This window comes from Zootoca vivipara, chromosome 8 (assembly GCF_965207765.1).
Source record: "Zootoca vivipara chromosome 8, rZooViv2.hap1.1, whole genome shotgun sequence".
NCBI classification, from domain to species: domain Eukaryota; kingdom Metazoa; phylum Chordata; class Lepidosauria; order Squamata; family Lacertidae; genus Zootoca; species Zootoca vivipara.
In genome coordinates, this window is record NC_142591.1 from 75,341,851 (window position 1) to 75,355,434 (window position 13,584).

Consider the following 13,584-nt stretch of genomic DNA (forward strand, 5'->3'; position numbering starts at 1 on the left):
TTGAAATCTAAAAATAGCTACCCGTTTACACAGTCCTGCCATAGGTTTAAAGAAACCCCAATGTGCTGACAGCTGCTGGGTTGATTGTTTCCAAGATCAACACTCAAGATCAGAGGATAAAAATCAGGAGGGGTTTTTCTTTCTTTCTTTCTTCCCCACCTCCCCTCTTTGCAAGTCCAAGAAGGAACACGGTGCAGCTGTTTGTAATGGCAAAGAACAGCAGAGCAAAGAAGACCAGTTGGTCTTCAAACAAGTGAACAATCAGCTGTATTTTGGCTCAACACAATGCGCTGGCAAAAATATCTTCTACTTAAAAAACCTGTGGAGGGGGAGAGAGAGAGAGAAAGAGAGGAGCGGGGAAAGGAAGGAACTGCAGAGTGGATAAATACACATGCAGAATACTTTAGTTCCACTTAGTATTTGTGAAAACTTTCAATAATCAGAGACAACCTAAGTGCAAGCTTCACATTCTACCGCACACTGTCAAGAGGTGGTCAAATAGAGAGAGGCTCCAGACCATTGCAACCAGCATGGGCAAAGGCCAGTTAGCAGTACAGTACAAGGAAAACAAAAACCCACTCATCAAGGTTGAAAGGTTCCAATTCTGCCACAATATTCACCTGTGGCCAATTCCAGATGCCTTCATCTTCCCCAGCTGCAACAAAACATGTCTCTCTCCCATACTGGTCTCTACAGCCACAGCAGGTGCTGTAACTCTCCAACCCTGGAAGAACACACTTCCATTGTTACTGGCCCACTCCCCTCTCAATAGCCATATGGTCTAGCTCAGGCACCCCCAAACTTCGGCCCTCCAGATGTTTTGGCCTACAATTCCCATCATCCCTGACCACTGGTCCTCTTAGCTAGGGATCATGGGAGTTGTAGGCCAAAACATCTGGAGGGCCGCAGTTTGGGGATGCCTGGTCTAGCTACATGCACCAGAATTGCAAGCATCTTTAGATAGGAGCACAATACAGTTGTACCTTGGATCCTAAAGGCCTTGCCTTGCAGCAAAGTCGAACAGTTTGGCTCCCAAATGCCGCAAACCCAGAAGTGAGTGTTTCGGTTTGCGAACGTTCTTTGAAACCCGAACGTCCAACACAGCTTCCGTGGCTTCCAATTGGCTGCAGGAGCTTCCTGCAGCCAATCGGAAGCCACGCCTCGGTTTCCAAACTTTTAGAAGTTGAACAGAGTTCCAGAACGGATTCCGTTTGACTTCCGAGGCACCACAGTATTTAAGAGCGAGTATGAAGCCACACTCAGGACAGAGTCAGCACTACTACAATTCTGGGGTCCTCCCCCAAAATCGTTTTAAGCAAATGACTTGTTGCCAACACACTTTTTAACTGCTCCTTTGCCCACACGCAATTAAGCAGAGTGTGGGTTTCTCTGCCTCGCTCATTCATCCTTACAAAATACGCTATGCTTATCAGAGCCTTATCCTGGATTAGCAGCCACACCTTCAGCTTAAAATCATCTCTCCACCCTTTAAACATCCTTAGGGAGAAAGGAAAACGCCTACTAAACAAAAGGATTGTTACAGCACATCAAGCAGCTAACTTCCCCTGGGCTTTCCCTATTTGGAGCCAATGTCAACTTTGCAAAAAGAAAAAGAAAAAAGGAGCAGTTCTTTGCTCCATTTCACAAATAAACACACACAACTCCCTGTGCATGGATCCACCAGGGAGTCTGATGGACATCAGTCAGTCATGCGCCACCCTTGACGCAATCTACAGAAACTTCGCATCCTGTGGGCTGGGATTCTCCAGGAATTTCTACCATTTCAAATATTATTATTATTAACAGGCAGAAGAACACGAAGACGAGCCCTGCTGGATCCAAAGAAAGGTCTTATCTAGATGGTATTTAACTCCAGTTAAGTTAGCTAAAATGTATAGAATGAGTGATAAAAGTTGCTGGAAATGTAAAGAGAAAGATGGTGAATTTTATCATATGTGGTGGACATGCGAAAAAGTTAAAAGATTTTGGGAAAGTTTATATAATGAATTGAAAAAGATGTTTAGATATACCTTCCCAAAAAAACCAGAAGCATTTTTGTTAGGAATAATAGGAGGAGAGATTAGAAAAGAAGATCAAACACTGTTTATGTATGCAACAACCGCGGCTAGGACTTTGTTAGCCCAAAAATGGAAACTACAGGAATTACCTACAATTGTGGAGTGGCAGATAAAAATGATGGACTATGCTGAACTTGCTAGATTGACATGCAAGATTCGTGACCAGGGGGAGACAAGGTTTCAAAAGGACTGGAGTAAATATGTGGACTATATGGAGAAAAACTGTAGATCATTAAAAACTCTCGCAGGATTAAAATAAACCTTACGAATTGACCAATATGTTAAAAAAGGAACTGCAAAAAAGGGAATTAACAAGAAAACCGCATGAAGGGAGGGGGGGAAGTCATAGCTCGGCGGAGCAAGGTAAAAGATGTGAATATAAGATTTTGTATAAAAGATTGGTTTTGTTAATTTGTTGAATTTGGAAAATCGGAATAAAATGTATTTTTTAAAAAAAAAAAGAAAGGTCTTATCTAGCCCAGCATCCCAATTCCACAACAAAATTCCTCTGGGAAAGGAATTTTGGCACGAGGACAATAGACCCTCTCCGGTTCTTGTGCCCCAAAAAATGGTATCCAAAGGTGCGCTTTGAGGTGGTGGGTTTTTTAAAAAAACGAACAATCAAGCAGTATAGAAATGTTTGTGAAATACAGGGGACGCTCGGGTTGCGAATGTGATCCGTGCGGGAAGCACGTTCGCACCCCGCAGCGCCATGTCTGCGCATGTGCAGGTCGTGATTTGGCGCTTCTGCGCAAAGCATGATTTAGTGCTTCTGTGCATGCGCCGGAACCCGGAAGTAACCCGTTCAGGTACTTCCAGGTTCGGCGCGGGACACGACCTGAAAAGACACAACCTGAAGCGTCTGTAACCCGAGTTATGACTGTAAATGAAGTAAAAAAAAAAAGCTGCCCCAGAGCCTGGGAGAATGCGGAGCCGTGACTCCCCAGGGAAAAAAACCAGCTAACCTTTAATTTAAAATGAAAAGGACTACTGCATTTAAATCATACCGAGCCCATTAAAAGGACAACTATGGCACAGGACTTTGTTTCAAGAAGGGCTGGTTCCTTTCTGCCGTTCTGGACTACAACTCCCACCAGCCCCAGCTAACACTGACTGCGGCTGATGGGAGTTGTAGTCCAAAACAGCAGGAGCCAGGCCGGGAAAGGCTGGGTTTTTTTTTGGAGGGGGGTCCTTGGTTTTGTCTTCCCCACCCACTTTTAATATCACACCTGCATGCAGAGCAACAGATGTCACTATTTCAGGGGTGGAGGGAATTAAGGTGCAGAACGCAGACCCACCACAACCACCCTAGCTTATGCCTGAAATTGCAATCTGGTGACGTTTAAGATTTAGAGTCAAAAGCAGCCACAGAAGGCCAAGGATTTGGACAGCTGGCGAGCAGTGGCATCTGGGAAAACACAAGGGGTTTTTCTGAGATTAGCAAATCAATGTTCCGACTTGGAGGGGTGACAGGTTAACAACGTCACCCCCCCTTTTTTCTGGATCTTGGGATCCTTAACGTCCTGACTTAACATGCCATTGCAACAAATGGCCATTTCAAGCTGCTCGGGACTCTTGGACACATGGATTGCCAAACGCCCTGGAAACGTCGATTGCACAAAAGGAAAGTCGCCCATTATTTCCCAACAAGCAAACAGGTGGCGGACAAACCGGAGCAATGTGAAAACCATGTCCAAGAAGCGTGGAAAAAAGGACGAGACGTTCAATAGGATTTGCCCCTTGCTTCAAGGCCTGCAGCTGAACCAGCAACTGGAGCTACGCCCACGGCCAACACCCTAGCCGTGTAATCCTGTAACTTATTTGGGGGTTTCTAAATTCGTCATCCGGAACTTCGTCCCCACAAAACCAAAACTCTCTTAATATATTTAGAACTACGCCCTGTAGGTCTCTACAGCCCCCCCCCCTGCTCCCCCCACTGCGGGAGCACAACAAGGCCGTGCCACGTGGATGCGCTCTGGGGGAAGGAAAACCTCTTTGCTGTGGCTTTGGATGGGGGCCCACAATCCAGATAATCAGAAAGAAAAAGGAGTACACACAGTCCAAGGGTGCAGAAAACCAATTAAGCTTCGTTTAAAAGCCAGCAAATAAAAACGGGAGCACGTGATCTTCCCTCCAGGACATCTGCTAAACACAGAAATATTTATATGGGTGCTAGCAATAGCAATGATTTTAAAAACCTCCCCTTAAGTTGAATTTGCAAGAGCAACTTCAAGCATATTTCCCATGTGTGTTTTTTTAAAATTCCACTCCTCCAGTTATCTACTGACAAGACAAAATGTTTATATGCTGGATTTTTAAGAAAACTTTTTTAAAAGTCTGCATCTTTTGATTATGTCCCCTTCCTTCAACCCTTAGGGTAGGATGAATTTTTGCTTCTTTCATTCCACAATTAAAGTTTCCAAGTGTTTTAAGTCCACTATTTTTGAGGATATTTAGTCCCACTGCTTTCATGGGGTTTACTCTGGCCTACACGGGACTGCAATCTTAGCGATAACTTTTATAATTTTGCTTAAACTACCCTGGTTGGCTATCTGTACGCATGTTCAAAACATGCTCCTATTTGCAAGTTTTTGTAAAAAGAAGCTGTTATATGAAAAGTGAAATAAATCCAGTCTAGTGACACATTTGCTTAGAAGGAAGCCCCACTGAATTCAATAGCACTTAACTCTCATGTATGCAAAGGATTACAGCTTAAACTGGCATTGATTAAAAGTTGAGTCAAACGAGTTCAGGTATCTGATGAAGTGGGCTCCAGGCATGGATGCAGGAGAAACCTGGTTCAATTTGCATGTGAAGATGAACCTACCTAATTTGCACTTTCTGGAACAATAAGGAAACTGAAATGCCCGTCTTCAAAATTCTCACTTCTCCGAATTTTGCAATGCTGTTTTCCAGCCAAGTAATGTACAAAAAATGCAAATGCTGGGGGAAATTGTACCTATGACTGCATAGGTTAGTGAAAACATCATAGAAAATGCGTAGTATTGGGAAAAACTGCTCTGCAAAAATAAGTATTCGGCAAAACTGCATACACCAGGAGAAATTCACACTAAAATGCTGGTGCATTTTCATGAGGACTTAGAATGATTAAATATGCAAACACATGTGGAAATGTGGAGAAATGAAGAGGTGAAAAATGAGAAACTCCCAAGAAAATGAAATTGACAAATCCCCAGCTCCAGGCCACAAAGGCATAAGCCACCGCAAATCTGTTAGCCTTTTAAGATGCTACAGCACTCTTCTTTGTGTTTGCTGTTAACAGCTGAAAACACACACCTCCCTCTCTGGCATTTGTCAGCAAAGTTTTGGCTCACTGAACAAGGTAAAATGCAAAATTGATGGATTTCCCACTCCTTTTTCCTCCATGTTGCTCTGCAGTGTTCACTATGAAAAAAAATCTTGTTTCCGCTACTCCAAAGGAAGGATCATTTCCTTTAAAACACAGCCAAAGCTTTGCCCAGTCCCATAAAGCTTTGGTGTGTTCCAGAGGAGCACTCTTTCAGCTGCAGGGATCAGCCGAGGCACACCTTTTCAAGGTTTATCTGCTTCCTGTTGGAGAGAACTGAAGGATAGAGGCCGTAGCGCCACCACCACCCCCCATCCCGCCCCTGCTTCTAACAATTCACATCAACATTCCATCTGGCGGAAGAAAACATCTGCTAAAATATTCCCACTGCTCAAGTGGACTTGATGAAAATGATTGCGGGTTTTGTCTCGGACCCCTGCTCCTTCCCTCCCGAGAGACTCGGCAAAGGAAGATCGGGAACCCAATCACATCACAAAAGAGTTCATTATGACAAAGTTAACGCTCCTCACACCCACATCTAAACAAGCTGCACTTTTAATATATCCAGAGATCAGGTGGGGGGAACCAAAAGAACAGTTCCTCGTGCCCTCCTACCACTCCCCAAATCTCAAGTCTTTCAGATTTAAGTACTCTTCCTTCCCAATTTATCTGGAGGGAAGGGGATGGGGAAATTGCATGCTATTCAAAGATGCAGCGAAGCCTCTTGCGCATATACATCCGAGAGCGCACAAAACACCACCGCCAGCTGAATTTCGAAAAAGACGTCCTGCCCTCCTCTGAAAGAGAATGCTGCAATTTTCTCCAGAAACCACCTCGCCCACCAACATGGACACCGACATGGCTGAAATGACTAGAGATTACTTGCGTCAACAACAACAGCAACAGAGGTTCAAACACTGGAGGATAAAGTGTTGCGGGGCATCCTTCAAGCCTCCAAGATGTGTGCATCGATGTGAGCGTCATATTCCACTGAATAGGCGCAATCATGCACAGACACACACATTAAACAATCTTACTGAACTCTCGCCCACACTTCTGCTTATCCCACATCTTCGTCCGCTGGTCCTAGGCCTCCTGGGCATGGATCCAAGAGGATTTCCTCTTGCCCCACTGCATTCCCCGGGAAAACCCGCTGTTGGGATCGGAACAAAGTCAATCCGCAGAACCCGATTTACACTTGGTCCGATCCAGCAGTAAATGGCGGGTTTTCCCATGGAATGCGGTGGAGCAAGAGAAAATCTTCTTGGATCCACGCCTAGGAAAAACGGGACAAGCGCAAACATGGACGTAAAGCAGGCTGGCGTAAATTAAGCTGGCATGAAGTTACACCAGGTCCAAACTTGGTGGGGCTATGGCTGGCCTAAGCACAGCAGAGATCAAGACAAACTTTTAAGACAGTGTTTTGAGGTACACCACCCTGTTGTTGGGTTAACTCATGCCAGGCCGCCAGGCCACATGACTGAGCTGAGCAGGCGTAGGATCCTACCCAAGTCCTCCCTCTGGTCCTGCCCGCAGCAACCCTCCCTCCAAAATGCCCCTTTTTCAGATCCGCCAGGACGAGGGAGACACATGGGTCTATCTCAGGCTGATATGATAGTTAAAGAGTTCACATGGCATAGCCTGGCTGCCCCGGCACACTCCCAGCTCACCCAGAGATCTGCTGGATCCCAACCTGCTCATTCCGGAAGATCTGGCTACAGGGCTGCTCCCCAAGTGCCCATCTAGCCCAGCAGTGTCAATTCTGACAGGCAGCAGCTCTGCAAAGGAACAGACATGGGATCCATACCAGCCACCCTGCCCAAGAGATCCTGTGAAGGGGAGAATTGAACCTGGGCCCTTCCAGAGGGAATGTGCATGCTCAAACCACAGAGTTACAACCCTTCCCATTTTGGAATTCATATTATACACACAGATCTTGACCATAAGCTTTGCTGCAGGAAAAAAAAACAGAATGTTGCTTGCTAGTGGTACAAAGAAAACACAACCCCTTCCCTGCAGTCCGCATTGGAAAAGCTGGAAAAATGCAACCCGTGCCGTTGCAACCGTACAGCATTGGAAAAGCAGCAGACTCGGAGGAGAGATGGGAAAGATATAATCCTCCTCTGCCAGCCCTCGTGGCAGAAGGCAGCATATTTCTTTACCAGCCTGCTAAGAGGCCAAGAAGTGTAAAAATAACAAGACTATTATTTTCCACTAGTGCAAGACAGTTAGAAAGTCTCCTGCCTTTATATACACAAAACGCCAAGTACAGAAAACTACTGCCTTATCGAACTTTGGATCACACCGAGTTTAATGGATCACACAGAGATCCACCTGATCCACCACTCTTGTTTCCCAACAGCTGCTAAATGCCACTAGACAAGAGAGAGAGAGAGAGAGAGAGAGAGAGAGAGAGAGAGAGAGAGAGAGAGAGAGATGTTGCATGGAGCTGGTACAGCCTTTTTGCAGTTTGTCCCAAACAACCCAATATTCAAAAGGTAAAACCCTCTCTCTTTCTCCCTTTCCAATCAGAAGGGATAAACAGCAGCAAACCATGATGTTCTGCGAACCATATCGCCTTGATACCCTCCCCTGGGCCTTCAGAACATGCAGCGCTGGAGAGAAGGTGCAGAACTCAACAAAGGGAGCATGAATGGTCCCAGTTTATCATCATCACAGTATATACACATATGTTCCCCATTGCCATTTGAACCCTACCTTGGGGAGGGGGGGGGGGAAAGGCTTTTTCCGCTGTGCAGTTTGGGGCTCCGCACAGCGCGAGGCTCCCTCTATTTTCCAGCATTATTATTGTAATTAAATGGTTCCATTTCGTCTTAATTAGAAGAATTCCCAGGGGACTCTGGGAAATCTCAGAAAAGGAGGCTAGCAATGCACAACTCACAGCGGAGCACAACGTCTTCTGCCTCCACAGTAAAACAAGCAGCAATTCATTTTTTGGAGGGGGGGGGGTGTGCTGTCAATACTAGGCAGGGCTCCTCCATCTGCATGGAAGGGGGTGTCCTCGCTCTGAGGCAAGCTCCCCTTCCACAACCACCCTGCTTTTCAATGCAGCTGGCAATGAATGCAATGCGAGAGAGCAGCAATGCTCAGGCGAGGGTTTTCTCAAACGTGGCGGGGTTTTATTGGGAGGGGAGGGGGTGTTTTTTTTGCACCTTGCGCCCCCAATGCTCGAGGCTCCCTTACCTTCATGTCACTGATGGTGGTCTGGAAGAGTCCTCCGAGCGCGCTACATTCCTTTTCTATCACAGCCTCCATTTTTTTCTCGCCCGGATCAAGGAGGACGCCGAAGAAACTGCTGCGGTTTCGCAAGCCAAAAAAAATAAAAAATAAAAAACGCACACACGCAACCCACCCCTAATTTCAATTCCTACCCTTTGGGGAGGGAGCAGTAAAAATCTGAGATTTCTCTGCAAATAAAAAAATAAAAATAAAGACTTCAATCTGAAAAGCAGCAGAGCCCACTTCTCTTTCGCTTCTGAGCTTTCTCTAACGCTGCCCACAAATGTTTTTCGGTTCGTCTCTTGCTTCCACGCAGCAGTGCCTATAGCAACCCTGCCCTGGAGAAAAAAGTCCCACGGCTGGACAAAATCAAGACATCTCTATCCCCCGCACACAAAGATAGCAACAAGGTCCATCGTTCTCCATTCTTGCTCATGCCCCTCCACACAACAAGTAGGTAGGTTGCGCGATGGAGGCTGGGGAGAGAAGCAACGCCGGGCAGCTGGCGGATTGCAAATGCCTCGGCTGCAGCAAAGGAGGCTTCACTCAGCTGCCTCCGACAACAGACCCCCTCCCTCGCAAGCAAGTACCCATGGAACAGCTGCAGATCCGATTTTGCGGGAGGGGGGGGAATGCAAAAAGAAAAATGTTTTTAAAAATCGCTAAATATGCTTTTCCAAAAAAAGTAAACGCCGTTCAAAAGCAGCCCACCCCGCGAAATTCAGAATTAAACAACCCCGCCTAAAAAAAAAAACCTATTTATTGCATTGAATGCATCAATAGAGAGGGATGGGAACACCGGCGCTCGTATTCACAGGCACCAGAACTGCTGCGTTTTGGATTAAACGATAATAATAATAATAATGGTCGGAATCTGCGGCAGCTAGCGAATCAAAACAAAGAAAAGCCCCCTTCCCCCAAATGCCTAGCCGCGTGCCGATTCCTCGGCTTGCAAATTTTTTTTAAAAAATCCACCCAGCCTCCCTGCCTCCGACGACGACCAGGCTCTCTCTCTCCCCTGGCCGTGCTCCCTACACCGCGGCAAGGCTGCACCCAGGCGCGCGCTCCAGCGGCGGCTCGAACCTCAGCGCAGAGCCTTTGGAACCTTGCTTCCCCGGGAAAGCGCGTCACGAGCGCAGAATGCCCGGGCCTCGGCCGCTGATTGGCCGAAGAGGGGAAAGAGCGGGCGGGGAAGGGTTAAGCCGCTCTCTCGCTGCCTCTCTAGCGCCGCCTTAGGGTCGCGCGCTGGTCCGTGGGAGCTCCTGGGCCCGTCTCTGCAGTGCCAAACCTCCTAAGTTATTTCTGCAATAAATAGTATTTTTAAAGATCTTCCCGAAGGAAAATGCAATGTGAAGTGTAACATCTTTTTCCTCAGATTTCATTAACTCAATAAAAAAGCGTTTAAAAATATTTCAGGTAATTAGACTTAACATTTACATATAACATAACATGAGGCATATACGTACTACTGCATACCATCCAACATTTCTCCAATTAAAATAGGTATGTCCTATTCCATTTTTTTATTTTATTTTATGTATACTCCATCTATCTGACTGGGTTGCCCTAGCCACACTGGGTAGCTTCCAACATATATATGTATATATAAACAGAATAAAAAATTGCACATTAAAATGCTTCCCTTTACAGGGCTGCCTTCAGATGTCTTCAGGGTGTACAGTTACTTATCTGCTTGGCTCGGCAGCCCATAACTCCTTACCCTCCAACAAGCAGCAAGCAGTCCCTCTCCCCCACCCCCACCCCCGTGCTGACCTGAGGGGGGTGCATAATAAATAATAATAATACCTATTTATTACTGTATATGGGGGAGCATATTTTGTCCTTCCTCAGGGCGCCATATTGCCAAAGTCTGCCCCTGCTTTATATATGATACACTGTATAGAAGTGCTTAGCATAAAATAAAAGGGGATGATGAGCTGGATGTAGGCAGATAAATCGGAGAGTAGATTTATGGCAAGTAATGCATTAAAAGGGTGCAGTGTAGACAAATCTAAATTATTCGAGTGTTACCCTTGTCCAATAAAATAAGCACATGTATTTTCTATTCTGTGCAACCTATTGTATAAATCCAGGAATGCTGGATTGCTATAGAGTTGTGCAATCTTCATCGTTTCTTAGCTTTGTTTGGTTCATTCAAGGCAATCCCAGTTCCACCTTCTGCAAAGAACTGCTGCTGTACTAGCTTTGCAGTGCACAGGTGAGTCTAGCGATTGGCTTCAAGCTGCTCATTTCTTTGCGCTGACCTTACACCAAAAAAGTATTTTATGGATTGGGCCCAGCAGGTAGAGAGTCATGCACGCATGTAAGTAAAGTTGGCGACTCTGGGCTTGTTTCGCAAGTCCTCCTTGCTCCCAAGTTTTAGCAGCCCCAGAGGGAAATCAGCCTTCATTATTTATTGCCCAAGTTCATTAAGCCCAGGTGTGGGAATTAGGAAATTTATCGGTGCAATCTAAGTGCCTAAAGCAGAGAATAAGGAGATTATGGATGTAAAAACAATACTGGGGTTTATGCCTTTGCATGAAATGTTGTTCCTTTGCCAGGTGAATCACGGTAGCTCAGGAACATGTAGCATAAGGCTATAGATCAGGCATCCCCAAACTGCGGCCCTCCAGATGTTTTGGCCTACAACTCCCATGATCCCTAACTAACAGGACCAATGGTCGGGGAAGATGGGAATTGTAGTCCAAAATATCTGGAGGGCCACAGTTTGGGGATGCCTGGTATAGATGGTATTCAGCTAAGTTCTTCTCAGAGTAAACCTTGAAATTACTGGGCCTAACTTAGTAATGCTCATTAATTTCAATGGGTCTACTTCTGAGTTCAACTTAGTCAATACCACCCTATGTTCACACACAAAACCCACATTTATTTATTTTATTTTGCAGACCACCTTTATCTTCCAAGGATCTTGAGGTTGTGTAACGTGCTTCCCCTCCTCCCCGTCTCATCCTCACAACAACCTTGTAAAGAGATGGTGACTGGCCTAAGGTCACCCAGTGAGCTTCATGGCTGAGTGGGGATTTGAACCCTGAACTCCTAGGGTCCTAGTCCAACACTTTAACCATTACACCAGGCATCCCCAAACTGCAGCCCTCCAGATGTTTTGGCCTACAACTCCCATGATCCCTAGCTAACAGGACCAGTGGTTGGGGAAGATGGGAATTGTAGTCCAAAACATCTGGAGGGCCCAAGTTTGGGGATGCCTGCATTACACCATACTGGCTTGGATACCTAAGGTGGTGGACTGTAAGAACACAAAAACCTGCCAGGTTGATGGATGCTAACTGGCTGAAGCTCTCCCGAGGTGCCAGGCAGAAGTCTTGTCCATCATCTGCTACCGGAACTTTCTAACTGAAGATGCCAGCGATTGAACCAAGAACCTTCTACAGTATATGGAAATCAAATGCTCTGCCATTAAGCTATCAATCCTCCCTGTTTTCTGAGGGGGCACCTGAGCAAGGCAACATATGATCTTGCATGCCTCGTGGCCTAATGCAGGCGTTGCCAACACAGTGCCCATAGGGCACCAGCACATCTGCCAATACCTCCTCTAGTGCCCACAAAAGGTATCAGCAAATACCCCTCAAAAATCAGCAATGCATGATTTTTTTTTGACTCTGAACTGCCTCTGCTCCTCCTGCAGTTGCCCACAGCAGCCGTTTTGTGTTACGCCACATCCCCCAAGACAGCCATTTTGCGATTGGTGCCAGCGCAAATGACCCATAAATGTTGGTGACCCCAAACCTAATGCATGTTTTTCCACTGTAAACTGTGCACTTGGCAGCAAGAAATTGGGAGACCTTGCTTAAAATTACTCCAGCATTTTTGTTGCTATTGTTCAAGCAGTGTTGTAAGATGAAGACCCCGGGAAGAATTCTGTATCTTTAAAAAAAAACACCACAAACCTGTGTAAACTAGTAAAGGAATTTTGCAAAGCACGCATAGGTCCACAACTGTGCAGTCTGGTCCTTTTTCATATTTACTCAGAAAATCCTGCTGACTTAAAACGGCAGTGTTCCTAGGATTGCAGCCTTGGTTTGAAATTTGCTTACCGTCATCAGCCTGGTTACTGTTTTAACTTTAAAAACAGTTTATATAAACAGACTGTCCTGAGTCAGAGTTTATGTAAGACACTTGCCAATAATGAAAAGTTGCCCGGTGGCAGCAGATGTCATTGAGGAGTAGCTGAGGGAAACATTTCAGGCAACGCTTTGGAGACAATATTAATTCTGTATATAGTACAGTATTGGGAAATCCTGGCTCCATCGAAATCATAACTGGCAGTGGGTTTCACACTTCTCTGCAACGAATCCTCCTGCATAACATCTAGCTGCAAGTATGACCAGGTGCAAACAGTTGAGGGCTCCTACTTCTGTAATGCTTGTGTGGAAAAGGAAATTTCAGCTGGTGCCTCTTGCTTGACAAGCCACACCTGTTGGAATTCCTTCTTCCACACACCTGCTCATGGTGCAAGAACCCCCACCTGTTTGCACCTGGTCACTCAGCTACTAGTGGTCTAAGGGCTCTTGTCACTTTGTAAAAGCAGTAGAAAGAAGAAACCCTTCACTTTTAAATACTAGTGACCAGTGCTCCTTTTTCCCCCCTAAAAAAAAATGTTTAGGGGTACTCTCATTTTCCTACTCATATTGAAATACTGCCCCTCAATGAGGCCAAACTTAGATTCACAAAATGTTTAGGGGTATGCGTACCCCTACATACCCCCCCCCCAGAAAAAAGCACTGCTAGTGATGTTTCGATGCACAGAATGCTATGTAGCCACTATGTTCTTCATCCTAATAACAAAAGTTAAGAGTAAAAAGGTAACTAGTACAGTGGTTCCTTGGTTCCCGAATAGCTTAGTTGACAAACAAATGGTTCCTGAGCGCTGCAAACCCGGAAGTAAGTGTTCCGGTTTGTGAACCGGAAGCCGATCGTCCG

The 13,584-nt window shown here is 45.8% G+C and overlaps 1 protein-coding gene across 14 annotated transcripts in view; it reads right to left on the bottom strand.

Moving 5' to 3' along the window:
• Positions 1–9,771, bottom strand: part of MTSS1 (MTSS I-BAR domain containing 1) — a 144,262-nt gene extending 134,491 nt beyond the window's left edge. For all 14 annotated transcript variants that reach the window (XM_088676402.1, XM_088676401.1, XM_035124947.3 and 11 more), the window contains exon 1: positions 8,590–9,771. In XM_088676402.1, the coding sequence (XP_088532528.1) occupies positions 8,590–8,661 (72 nt within the window). In that variant the 5' untranslated portion in view covers positions 8,662–9,771. The remainder of the gene's footprint in view (positions 1–8,589) is intronic.
• Between the last annotated feature and the right edge of the window lie 3,813 nt (positions 9,772–13,584).